The 14049-nt window shown below is 43.6% G+C and overlaps 1 protein-coding gene across 1 annotated transcript; it reads right to left on the bottom strand.

The window, feature by feature from the left end:
* Positions 1–3094: 3094 nt before the first annotated feature.
* Positions 3095–6176, bottom strand: LOC101105892 (melanoma-associated antigen 10-like). The gene is made up of 2 exons (XM_042241852.2): positions 5067–6176; positions 3095–4773 (listed from the first exon to the last, which is right to left on the bottom strand). Exon 2 carries the CDS (start codon positions 4708–4710, stop codon positions 3592–3594), a length of 1119 nt encoding a protein of 372 aa, XP_042097786.1. The 5' UTR covers positions 4711–4773; positions 5067–6176; the 3' UTR covers positions 3095–3591.
* Positions 6177–14049: the final 7873 nt, after the last annotated feature.

Genomic DNA, 14049 nt, shown 5'->3' with positions numbered 1-14049 from the left:
TAGTAATACATTGTGAAGGAAAGGAAGACAAAATATGGATAAGACAGTGTGGTCTCTCTCATACACTGTTACATAGTAGATGCTGAACACAAAGCAATTATTATAAATTGCTATGACAACAACCTTCACTTCTTGGAAAATTTCCTTTTTTATTGAAGTATAGTCGATTTACCATGTTGTGTTAGGTTTTGGTATACAGTGAACTGATTCAGATATCTACCTACCTATATATTTCATATCCTTTTCCTTTATGGTTTAATTACAGGATTTTTTTTTAAATTGGGCTATAGTTGCTTTACAATGTTGTGTTAGTTTCTGCTGTACAACAAAGTAAATCAGCTGTATGTATACATATATCCCTTCCCTCATTGATCTCTCTCTCACTGCCCTCCCTACAATCACACCCATCTAGGTCACCACAGAGCATCGAGCTGGTTTCAAAAACTCTTAACTTCAGGGTTTTATCCAAAGAACTGGTAGATTATGTGCCAAGTTAGACTCTACGCATAAACTCATTTAGAAAGCAAAGAGTTTGTTGAAGATACCTGTGGAGGGGGGGGAGAGGTAATGGCCAATGTCTAACATCACTATCCAGTGTAAACCCAAGAGCACCATAAGCGGGCAGTGGGTTGAGACAGTCTGGGGACTTCTGCAGGGAGTTGAAATGCTTTATGTCAGAGGGAGGGCAAGAGATTTAGGCTGTTCCATTTGGAGTGGGCACAGATTTCAGAAGAGGCAGCAGTTATGAGCTGGTAAGCTGGTCAGGTTCCAGAGTTGGACTGGAGGGTACATAGGGGAAGACCAGGGGATGGCTGTTGTCATGTGGCAAGGTGCTGGGACTAGCCAGACTTCTGGCAGCTCAGCTCTCAGGGGACCCTGACAGGCAGGAGGACTCTATGTTAATAATGCCCACAAACAATACCCAGACCCTGTCTGCTTCACTTTGTCGCCTTCCTTCTTTAAGCCTGCTTTCAGTGTCTTGGGCATGGGGGTCCTCCTTTTGGTCACCTTAGAGACTTTATGGAGTACTGAGAAAAGAAATGATTTAGAGTCAGAAGGTTGGTATCAGGCTGGGGTTGAGTAGGAAAAGCATAGATTCCCAATGAATTTAGACTAGAGATCTAGTGCCTGCCCTGTCACTTATTAACCATGTAACCATGGTAGATTACCAAGCCCTAGGGCCTCAGGTTTTTCATCTGTGAAGCAAGTGGGCTTGATGAGTGGCTGAGATGTAGGTAACGTAGGCAACGTAAAGCACCTTGCACAGTGCCTGGCTCAGTCTTTAATGATTAACAGTTACAGTAACTGTTATCCACAGTTTTGCTTTCTGCAGTTTCAGCTACCTGAGATCAACCAGGGTCTTAAAATATTAAATAGACAATTTCAGAAATATACAATTCATTAAGTTTTAAATCACACCATCCCACTCTGTCCTGCCCTGAACATGAATCATCCTTTTGTTCAACATATCCACACTATATATGCTACCTACCCATTAGTATAGGAAAAAATGTAACATTATAGTGTTCAGTACTCTCCATGGTGTCAGATACCTACAGGCGGTCTTGGAACATAATCACTGGCAGATAACGGGTATTTCTGTGTTTCTAACATTAATTTGACACCAGGCTCTTCTACCCTGTACTCTAGAAGTTGTTGCTATTATCCAGTATACCTTAGAGAAATCTCAATAGGACACATAATACCATAATCAGTCAACCATACTGCTGGCTTTGTAAATAGTGGTAGTAGTGTTAGTCACTCAGTTGTGTCTGACTCTTTGCGATCCAACAGACTGTAGTCTGCCAGGGTCCTCTGTCCATGGGATTCTCCAGGCAAGACTACTGGAGTGGACTGCCATTCCCTTCTCCAGAGGATCTTCCTGACCCAGGGATTGAACCCGGCTCTCCTATGTTGCAGGCAGATTCTTTACCATTTGAGCTACAGGGGCTTTCCAAATAAAAATCAGTAAATATTCTTCTTAGAGGATATATTATTAAATTTAGGTGGAGGGGAGTCTTCCCCAGCTGGATGCAACTCAAAGCTACTAGAATTTGAGCCAAAGACCAATTTAGTCCCTCCCTCCCAGCTGCATTTTCATCTGATCCACTATTTTCATTAATTCCTCCCCACCCAAGCTATATATTGCTCAGAATTGGCCAAATTACATTAAAGGTAATCTAATTAAAATGTCTTCTAATAATGTCATCTCTGGTTTTCCTAGGTCAGTGAAATGGGTGCCTGGACAGTGACTTCCCAGCATCATTCAAAAGATATCCATCCTTATTTCTTAGGAAACCCTTGCAGACGATACTTATAAAACACCTAGGTCTTGTGTTCAGCTGAACTGGGACAAGAGTACAGGACAACTTCTTTACTTGCCCCAGGAAGTGATTTCTCTATGGTTTATCCATGATCCAAAAGCAAATGCCAAGAGCAGTTTTGTTATCCACGTTTTTCTCTCATTCCTAAGACACATGGAGAAGGCAATGGCAACCCACTCCAGTACTCTTGCCTGGAAAGTCCCATGGACAGAGGAGCCTGGTAGGCTGCAGTCCATGGGGTCTCTAAGAGTAAGAAATGACTGAGCAACTTCACTTTCACGTTTCACTTTCATGCATTGGAGAAGGAAATGGCAACCCACTCCAGTGTTCTTCCCTGGAAAATCCCAGGGATGGGGGAGCCTGGTAGGCTGCTGTCTATGGGGTCGCACAGTCGGACATGACTGAAGCGACTTAGCAGCAGCTGCAGCAGCAGCAGCAAGACACACCATCTGCAGGTCTGAGGGCTGCCACCACCCAGGTTCATTTCCATCACCTCCCAGCTTCCCAAAGCCCCAAATGGCCCTGGCTCAGGCACCGACACTCGAGGGCTCCTCCTGGAGTCCCACCGCCCTGCCCTATGTTTCCTTGTTCAGTGGGACTAGGGGACATCTCTCCACCTTCCTCGTGTGACTGTGGCTCCTGGACCATCGCTCTAGGTTGTAGGGGTGCCTTGCTTTTCCCAGTGTCCCCACTGCTAACACAGGGCCTTCCACAGAGCAGAGGCTCCATGAAGGTTTTTGGAATAAATGAACCAGTGAGCAGAGATTTCATTTATTACTATTTTATTTCTTCTACATCCTTGAATAAGCTAAAAAATCCAAGTACAAATCTTAATGTTACAGAATAGACTAAAAGTGAGAATTAAAAAGTAAACCACTAAATTTTTTCCTCTATTTTACTAAGTTCTTTCACATTTTCAAGGAAATTCTTATTCTAATGCCATCTTATTACAGAGTACAAATAAAATGAAAGGTTTCACAATTTGTCTTAAAATAGCAAAATTCTGTATCCTAAACTGAAAAAAAAAAAAGCTAAATGTGCCAATGTCATGCATAAACCTAGATTTTGAGAATAACAGACTTTCTAGTTGAGTAACAGCATTTTAAGATGCCAAAAAATAAAAGAAGATCAAGTTCGAAGTCACCTCAGTGGAAGAGAAACACAAAGATGCTATTTACTACGATTCCCTTGCCCCCAGTCTGTCCCTCTACTAGTTAGATCATTGACTGCCCTCTTAAAGCACAGAGTGAAGAATCTGCCTTGGACTTCACTCAGGGCAGAAGCTGCTAGATGGGGCACTAGAACTTTCACTGGCCATGGCACTAGTATCATCCGTGGTGGTAATTCCAGATTGGGCTCTCTCTTCCTGCTGTCTCAACGCCTCCTCATACCACAGAGGGAAGGCTCTAGGGTCACTTCCACTGATCTTAGCCAAAAACTCCAGGAGAGTCATCTTGCAGATCTCCGCGTGGGCCCGGGGACCCCACAGAAACTCATAGCGGGCAGGATCACTGTTGGGCACCTGTCGGTACTCAAAGTACTGCTCCTGCACCAACACTCTGGTAATAAGCTCCCTGGGCTCCCCATAGATAAAGTGATCTGTCCCATCATATACCCCCATCACATTCAGTACTTCCCACACCTTCTCCTCAGAGACACAGTCACCCTCCATAAAGATCATGCTCAGGATAACTATCAGAATACCGTTCTTGGGCATGGTCTCCCCATCACTCATCATCCCATCACAGGTGAGGCCCAGGGTAGTGACCAGGACATAGGAGTCGTCGCTGGGGTCCACTTCCTTCACATCCACGCCAAACGCCAGCTGCAGGCACTCCGAGGCTTCTCTGAAGATCTCAGGGAAGTGATCCTGGTAATCTTGGATGACGACATTCAGCATTTCCGCCTTTGTGGTCAGCTCCTTAGTGCGATACTTGAGGAGCAGAAACTCTACCAGATCAGCCACCTTGTCATTAATCACATTTCTGGGCAGGGACTCAGCATTTGGCAGAGCCTCAGAGGTGCTCAGACTCTCCTCTTTTTGGCTGCTGGAGCCATCCTCGGATTGGCTCATTGGAGAGGCAACAGCAGTGGGAGAGAGAAAGGAACTCGGAGGGTTCTGTGAAGGACCCTGGGAAGGATCCTGGGAAAGACCCTGGGAAGGATCCTGGGGAGGACCCAGGGGCCCAGGAATAACATTAAGCTCCTCCTCTGGGGAGCTCAAGATCAGAGGACAAAAAGAAGAAGAGGAAGAAGAAGAGGAGGAGGGAAATGAGGAGGAGCAGGTGGAGGATGAGGACGTATCCTCTTCCACAACTGCAAGAACACTTTGGGTCTCACTGCCTTCCTCAAGCACGCAGCGCCTTCGCTTTGAAGCATGAGACATGATGACTGGTTTCCGGCAACAGACAAGAGTGTGGGCAGAGGTAACAGATGGGGGACCACGGGCCTGGGGGAGAGAGAGGATGAGAGCGGCCTCAGCTGAGAAACGAACCCTGGGTGGTCTGACACAGGCCACTTAGAAGTCTCCTCTCGAGGGGTGCTCTTGGATGGAACAGGGGCACTCCTCCTGGGTGGCCTGTCTGCTGGCTACCCAAAGAAGGAAGGGCAGGGGCTCCCCAGGATGCAGTCAGCCCATCCCGAGATTCCAGGGTTCACATGGTGGGGGGACTTGAGCCTTGTGGGTTCCCCTCTGTTCTGGGATAGGGGGCCTCTGGTGCACACTCAGGGCACTCTCCTTACCTTGACTCCTGGTTCTGCCTGGACCTCCTCTGCTCACTGACCTCAGGACACCGGCCTCAGACCTCCACCTTCACCTCCTGGTTCCTGGAGCTCCTGTGACAGAAATGGAGGGGACACCTCGAGGGTAGACTGTGGCACAGCCCTGGGCCGGCCTTCTATGATGGTTCGAAGGGTGGACTCTGTGAGGTCTCCCCAGTTGTGCAGTGGGAGGTCCCATCGGGGTTCCCTTGTAGTGCCCACTTTTCCTCTGGCACGGCCTAGACCTTCCCCTTTGGGGACCTGCAGGGAAACTCAGAACAAGACCCGAGTCTGAACAGAAAGCGCTAAGGGGCCCCACATGTGGCCGTACCTGCCCAGGGCTTCCCTCAGGTCCGAGGCTGGGGAGATGCTCGGTTCAACTCCTCCTCACCTCCCGCCTGCCCTCCCAGCATTTCCCACAGGGGAGGGAGTCTGCTCAGTCCTCCCTCCGGAGTCCAGGGAGTTCACCCTCTGTAGATCTGAAGCCTCCACACTCTGCCCAAACACCTCCCGAGACCCTAAGCCAGAGGTCAAGAAAATGCTCACCCCGCTCTAGGGCCTCCAATAGCCCCTACAAGGGACAGGATCCCTGCCTCCCTATTGCGGTATAACCACCTCAGTCATTCCTCACATGGAACCTAGACTCCAGGCAGGACTGGGGATTGTCCTGTCTGCCATTTTGAGACCCCCCACAGCTTTCACAAGGTCCCCCGTCTCTCTGAGACCCAGATGTCAGGAAATGCTGCATGTGGCCATCCTGTCTGGGGACTACAGGGTCCCCTCTGTTCAGGGGTCCAGCTCCCTTTAGTCCTCCCTCAGCGGTCTACCCCACCTAGGGTCCTCCCAGGGCTGACAGCAGGGGCAGGAACCTGGGGTCTTCACCTTGACTCCTGGTAGGACCGGGGTTCTGTCCTCTCCCTACCTGAGACCTGTCTCCTCACACCAGGTCCCCAGTCTCTCTGAGACCCGCATGTCAGGAAGTCAGGACAGGCCTAGTGTGCTCTTCTCACCCCAGGGTCTCCCAGGGCCAACTACCGGGGCGAGGATCTGTGGGCTTCCGTCAATCCTCCCTCGGGGTCCCCTTAGTCCTCCCTCAGGACCTTACCTTGTCTCCAGGCAGCACCCGGGATTCTCTCCTCGACCCAAATGAAGCCCCGCCTTTTATACCAGTTCCCCAGTCTCTCCAAGGCCCGGATGTCAGGAAGTCCACCCCCTGTACCAGGTCCCCAGTCTGAGACCCGGATGTCAGGAAGCCCGCCCCCTGTACCAGGTCCTTAATCTGAGACCCGGATGTCAGGAAGCCCACCCCCTGTACCAGGTCCTTAGTCTGAGACCCGGATGTCAGGAAGCCCGCCCCCTGTACCAGGTCCTTAGTCTGAGACCCGGATGTCAGGAAGTCAGACCATGTCTGTTGGGCTCATCCTACTCCAGGGCTGCCCAGGGCCGACAACAGGAATGGGCTTCTATCAGGTCTCCTCTGTCTGGGGTCCAGGGTCCCCTCGGTCCTCCCTCAGGGGCTTCAGCTTGACTCTCAGCAGAACCTAAGATTCTCCCCTCTGCCCATCTGAGGCCTCGGTCTCTGAGATTCGGATGTGAAAGTCAGGACTTGCTGCCAAGGTGCCTATCCCCCAACCAGGGGCCTCCCAGGGCCAGGAATTTGGGGGGGGAGGTCCCCTCTGTTTGGGGTCCAGAGTCCCCTCAGTCTTTGCTTAGGGTCCTTACCTTGACTCCCAGCAGGACATGGGATTCTCTTTTCTGCCCTGCTGAGCCCCCACCCCTTATACCAGGTCCCCAGTCTTTCTGAGACCTGGATGTCAGAAATGGATGATGCATATGGTCATCCCACCCCAAGGTCCCTCAGGGTCTTCCTTCAGGTCCTTACATATCTTCCTGTCTGTCAAGGCCTGGGACTCCTCCATCTGCTGACTGAAGGATGCACACCCAAGACCAAACCAACCCTATTTCAGTATCCCAAGGCAAAATGATGTAATACTAAGTCCAGTCAGATGCCTGGGCTGACAGCACCAGATCTGTTGGGGGATCCCCTCTGTTCTGGAGTCTACTGTCCCATCAGTCCTCCCTCAGGGTCCTCACCTTGAATACTGACAGTTCTTGGGTCCTCTCCTCTGCTTACCTGAGTCCAGGCCTGCCAGCTCGATGTCTTTCCCTCCTTTAGACCATTTTACCCAGCAGAAGACAGAGGCCACCGTATCAGGCTACAGCTTGTTGGGGCCTCCCTATACTGATAGCAGGGGCAGGGTGGAGCTGACCTCTGTTCGGAGGTTCAAGGTGCCTCCAGTCCTTCCTCAGGGTCCTTGTCTTGACTCCTGGCAGGTTCTGGAACTCCTTTCTTTGCTGATCTGAAGACATATCCCTCTATCCAAGCCTCACTCCCCTGAGACGTTCATTTTCTACTTCCCCAGAAAGAAGTCAGAGGCTTCCACATCTCTCTGACTTGGCACCTATGGGGGCTGACTGCAGGGACAGGGTAAAGCTGGGACCCCTCTCTTCCAGTCTGGGAGATTCCTTCATTGCTCCTTCAATATCCTCACCTTGACTTGTGACAGGGCCTGAGACTCTTCCCTCTTGTGACCTGAGCCTGTCCCCTTCCAGCCAAGGCTCTCACCTCTCTGAAGACCCCCAGGGAAGATTGAGGAAGGCTCACAGTCTGACAGCTCTGCCAGGGATCTCCCACAGCTGTTATCAGGAGTAGAGCTGGATAATCTGGACCTTCTGAGAAGATGCCCCTGGTTCAGTCCTCACTTCTGAGGTCCTGGGTCCTTGATGAAATCCTGGCTGGGAGAGGCTCCTCACTGTCAGCTCCAAGCATTTGTCCAGCTGCGTCCCTTGCAGAGAATGATTCTGCAACACGAACTAGTTTCTAGATAGGGAGCTGCAGTGCCCATGAGCATGGGGGAGAGTCAGAGAAAAAGCAACCTTTTCAATCTAGTCTCTTGACCAGCCAGCCAGACTTCAGAAACATTTTGTTCTAAAAGATTCATTTTTCTGCACAGAAGAGGCTGAGCAGCAGCAGTTGGGGAGGTCCTGCTCATTTGAAATTATCTAACATTTCATAGTTCAGAGCACTGATTTTCATTTTCTTAACTCTCATTCCTAGTATATTCAAAAAACATATTATACATCTCTACCAAGTGTATGTTTAGAATACATGTAAAATTTCATGAAAGAATACTTATACTTATTGTGTGTGGTTCACTTTAATAGCTCCTGTTCTATAATATATCCAGTCCATTCTTTATCTTCTGTTAAGAATTATTTTGGAAAGGCCAGTTCTCAGTCTCTTGTCAAAAGTTCAGAAATGACAGGAGTAGAAACAATGAATCGCTAAAGTAATAATTAGTCATAGTTTATTCTGCCCGTGCCAAAAAGACAGTTTGTGAACAAAGAGCATTCAAACCAAACATGGAATGAGGCTCAGGGGGTATATTATTATACAGCTGCTTATATTGTAGGAAGGCAGTGACTATTCTTCACAGTGGTTGGTTATAATATTTGAATTTCTTAAATGATAGGGAATTGGTTAGTGATTACCTCATATCAATTTGGGGAAACAACTGAAGTTTTACTGATGATTTCCAGAGGCATAAGCAAGAAATGAACCAGATCAAGTTAGTCTTGCAATAAAACCTAAATTAAGCTTTGTTTGTATGACTAAATTGGTTTTGTCTGCTCAGGGAGTTTTTCAAGGCTAGTCTCTGTTTTTGATTGTAACAAGACTAAATTGGTTTCAGGTGGTCATTAGCACAGGCTTTGGGGTCCTACAACCTCAGTCATCTCATCTTTCCAGCTGTCCTGTTATCATCCCAGAGCTACTGGTATCTGTGGTTAGAGGGCCTGCCTCTGGTTTGTGCAATGAAATAGGTCAGAAATTTAAGATCTTCTTCTCCTTACCCATCCTGCCATCTGCATCTCTGTGGCCTACAGCCCTTCCGCAACTTCTCCACTGCCCCCCACCTCGCCAAACAGAAGAACCAGCTCCCCACAGTCATCAGTCTTCCCTAGGGATTTCTCAGTGTTTTCTTGTTTAGCTTTTGTCGTTGATTCCCCCACCCCCACTTCCTTTCTATAGTTATTGAGAGTTGATTTAGGGAGTGGAAGTCAGTGGTCTGAACCTGATGGTCATCTTGGCATTTATAGGTAAGGCACTAAACCTATAAATAATTTAAGGAGAATTCATATCTTTGTAATAATGCTGTTCCTTATTAATAAATATGTTTTACTGCTTTATTTATTTGGGACTTTGAGCTGAATCTATCAGAATGTCTTTTAGGATTCTTTTTAGGTAATTTTCTTGACTTTCTTGCCATTGTGAATGAGGTATTTCCTATTTCATGTTCTAATTATTGCTTTTAGATGGCAAGGTTCTTGATTTTGCTATAATGATTTTCCATATATATTTTCCTGAAATCTCTCAATTATTCAAATACTCCACATGTTTTACAGATAATAATATTGTCACCAAATATTATCTTTCTTTTCAATATTCATACTTCTTATTTATTTCAATATTCACTGTTCTATGTGTCCCAGTGCAATTTTGGACAGTAGAGGAGAGAGTATGCATTTTTGTGTTGTCTGGCCCTGGCTTTAATGGAAATTCTAATATTTTACATATAAGTGTGTTTGCAATAGACTTTAGGAAATTGAAGTTCTATTCTAATGTTAACTTACACTTTTTTAATCATAAACTTGTGTTTAATTTCTTTCAAAGGCTTTTTAATACACCCATTGATGTGATCAAGTGTTTTTTTCCTCCTCTAATTTGTACAGGGAATTATAATTGAAAGTATTTTATAATGTAAATCATATTTTTATTCCTCAGACACAGCCCATTTGTTCATTTAATTCACTGCTATGTTGAATATGCTATTAAATTATTTAGAATATTTGCTGCTCTGTGAGTGAGCATGGCTTAAAGTGTTCTTTTCATGGGATGTTCTCATCTGGTTTTTGAATTGAGGAGCAATAACCTGGCAAAATGAGTTGAATAATTGACTGTTTCTGTATGTTTTGGAGTTTACATAAGGTGATAATTTGTTTCTCCCTTACTATTTGGTAAAACTGGCTTCCAAAACTGCCTTGTTTTGGAACATGTGATGGTGGCTTGAGTTTTGAATACAGTTTCAGTTTGTATTGTTTGATTAAACTTTTACATGGTCAATTTCACTTAGGATTTCAAATTTAATGGCATATTTATAATATTTTTATTACAGAAATTATCAAACATACACACAATAAAAAGAATCCATTTCTCTTTGTTTTATAATATAATGAACCCAATATACCTGACACTCAGCATCAACACACTTCAACACAATCTGGTCCGGTTATACCTTCACCTTCTCCCATTTCTTGCTACTGGAATAATTTGAAGCATATTCAAAACATCATACTATTTTATTTCTAAATATTTCATGTTGTTCAGTCACCCAGTCGTGTCCAACTGTTTGCAACCCCATGGACTGCAGCATGCCTGGCTTCCCTGTCCCTCACCATCTCCTAAAGTTTGCCCAAGTTCATGTACATGTCAAATATTTCATGTCTTCCTAAAATATAGATTCTTTTATGAAATATAAATCTAAGTCTTTTCAAAAAATTTAAATAAGTAATCTTCAAATGCCAGGTATTTTTCATGTTTCCATGGCAGACATACTTTAAAAAAAATCAGTTTCTTTGAATCTGTGTCCAAATAGGATCTAATCACTACAATTGTTCTTTATGTCTCAAGTCTTTTTTAAATCTGTAATTTCTTCCTCTGTTACCTCTTTTTCCTTGCAATTAAATTTTTTTCTGGGGAAAAAAAAAAACAGAATTTGTGTTTTGTTTACTTTCCAACAGTATGGCTTTTGTTGAATGCAACATTTGTGGTGTCCCTTAACATGTTCTTCAGAATTTACTGACACTACAAGATACTCCAGGCTCATTTTGTATATTTACTGCCTTATTTCTAGAATCAGTCATTTCTCCAAAGAGCCCTTGTTCTTTTTATTGTATGTAGACAAATATTTCTTCAGTGAACAAAGGGAGAAAAAATTTTCCTTCCCCAGTTATACGTCTTATTCTTTTCTTATTTTACTAGCTTGAACTTCCAGTACAGTGTTGAATAGGAGGCCTCAGAGGAGACATCCTTGCCTTTTTCCTGATCATAGGTGGCAAGCATTGAGGAAATTTCCTTCTATTCCTAGTTTACTGAGACTTTTTTATCATGCATCTGTGTTGGATTTTATCAAATGCTTTATTTGTATCTCAATTGATATGATAATATATTTTTTCTTTTGCTTGTTGATGTCATAAATTTCATTAATTGGTCTTTTAATGTTAAGCCAGACTTGTATACCTGGAATAAATCTCACTTGGTCATGGTGTATAGTTATTTTTATACATGTTGAATTTGATTTGCTTATATTTTATTGAAGATCATTAGATCTATGTTCATGAGAGTTATGGGTCTGTAGTTTTCCTTTCTTATAATATCTGTTACTGGTTTTGGTGTTAGGGTAATGGTCTCACAGAATAAGTTAGGAGTATTCCTTCTGCTTTATTTTTTGGAAGACCCTTTGGAGGATTGTTGTTAATTCTTCTTTAGATGTTTGGTAGAATTCACCAGTGAAACCATCTGGGCCTAGTGATTTCTCTTTTGAGAATATTAATTACTGATTTAGTTTACTTAGTAGATATAGATTTATTTAGATTACCTTTTTATCCTTGTGTGGATTTTTATAGATTATGTCACTGAAGATAATTTTATCTAATGCATTAAATTTGTGGACATAGAGCTATCATAATACTCCTTCATTTCCTTATATTAGTCATCTATGTCATCTAATTTTTGTTTTGTAGCCTTGCTAGAAGATTACCAATTTGTTGATCTTTTCAAATGACTTCTTTTAGATTCACTGATTTTCTACATTGTTTTCCTGTTTTTAATTTCATTGATTTTTGCAGAAATTCTTATTTCTTTTCTTCTGCTTGCCTTCAATTTAATTTGCTCTTCTTTCTCTAGACTTAAGTTGTAATCTTAGGTTTTGATTTTAGAACTTATTTTTCTAATACAGTTAGTGGTATAAATTTATCCCTAAGAACTGTTTTTTCTATATTCCACAATTTTTGATTATTACCATTTGTATCTTATTTAAAATATTAAAACATTTATATTGGAGCTTATTCCCTGACCCAGAGATATATGGATGTATATTGTTTAATTTACAAATTAAATTATATTTCTTCTCCTTCTTCTGATATTCCAGTTACTTAAATATTACACCTTCTGAAATTGTCCCACAGTTCTTAGATATTCTGTTTCATTTTGGGTTTTCACTCTTTTTTTTCCATTTTAATTTTTTCATTTAGAATTTCAGTCTATGTCTGACGCAGGATGCAGCATGCTTGGGGCTGGTGCATGGGGATGACCCAGAGAGATGTTTTGGGGAGGGAGGTGGAAGGGGGGGTTCATGCTTGGGAATGCATGTAAGAATTAAAGATTTTAAAATTTAAAAAATAAAAAACTAAAAAAAAAAAGAATTTCAATAAAATTTCAATTTAGGGAATTTCTGTTGACATTTTTAAACTTGCTGATTCTTTCCTCAGCTATGTCTAGTTTGCTGATGAGTTCACCAAAAGCCTTCTTAGTTTATGTTTTTTCTAGCATTTCCTTTTAACTCTTTCTTAGAGTTCCCGTATCACAGCTTACATCTGCTTACCTATCTGTCTTGAATATTGTCTCCTATTTCAATTATAGCCCTTGACATATAAGTCATAATTATTTTAAATTCCTTGTCTGATACTTTCAACATCTTTGTCATATCGGAGTCTCTTTCTGAGGCTTGCTTTGTCTCTTTGACTGTATTTTTTCTTGCCCTTTAGCATGCCATGTAATTTTTTGTTGTTGTTGAAAATCCAGACATGTTATATTAGATAATAGGAACTGAAGTAAATTGGCCTTTATAGTGTGAGGTTTTATGTTAGTCTGGCTAGTATTGGACCTTCTGGTGTCAGGGGTTTAAAATTCATCTACACCCTTTCTTTTCCTCTTCTGTTGTTCTTGGGTTTCCCTAGGAACTGCATCTTAAATAGATTCTTGTCTTGCAGTTCTTTCAGCTATAATCTACTGTTGTTATAAAGAAGACATGTTGATGTAGAGGGAAGGGACAGGAAAAAGGCTTCTATAATATTATTGAGACAGGCCTGAGACCTGGGACCCTTTCCTGTGTTGCTGCTCAGCTTTCTGCAAAGTTTACACCTGGATATACCTCTCCTCAAGCTGCAAAATACAAAGAAATTTATGGGAATTAAAACAACTGTGTCCATGCACAGTTGGGGAAAATTCTGGACCACAAGATACAAAAAGACAAAAAAAAAAAAAACCCACCAAAAACCCGACTGCTATTTCTGAATAGCCTGAAGCAAAAACAGAGTGTCAGGAGCAAAAGCAGGGTACTACACGTGCCCCCTGCACTCAATACCAGAAAGGGGAGGGCAAACCACCTAAACCACCCCTGTATCCACCTAGAGTGGAGTTTCTTTAACACTGTGCTGGGATGGAAGAGGAGGGAAGTGGGTCATGGTTCAAATACCATAGCCTCTCACTGTTACCAAATGTCAGCCCTCCAGTCTGACCCCTGGACATACCCCTACCCTCACCACATATAAGGAACAAGCTTGCTCTGCTTCAGTGAACAAGCAAGGGAATCTGTTACTTGTTTTTGCTCCCCCTGCTTCAGCTGGAGCTCCAGTAAAGCCTTGCTTGAATTTCTTGCCTGGCCTCTAGTCAATTTATATTGATTGGAGAAGGCCAAGAACCCCAGTCCATATCAAAATGAAGTCAGTTCCTTTAGGTAGTTTTCAGAGATCTCTGCTTTTATGGATTGTCTTCCTGGTCAAAATCTCTGAGCCATGGCTCTGGAGCTGGAAGCAGGGTGAGTGGAATTTTTTTCTAAATAATACC

The sequence above is a fragment of the Ovis aries genome, chromosome X (genome assembly GCF_016772045.2).
Source record: "Ovis aries strain OAR_USU_Benz2616 breed Rambouillet chromosome X, ARS-UI_Ramb_v3.0, whole genome shotgun sequence".
Lineage (NCBI taxonomy): Eukaryota > Metazoa > Chordata > Mammalia > Artiodactyla > Bovidae > Ovis > Ovis aries.
Note: the sequence above shows the minus strand (reverse complement) of the source record. Positions and strands in the feature narration are given on the sequence as shown.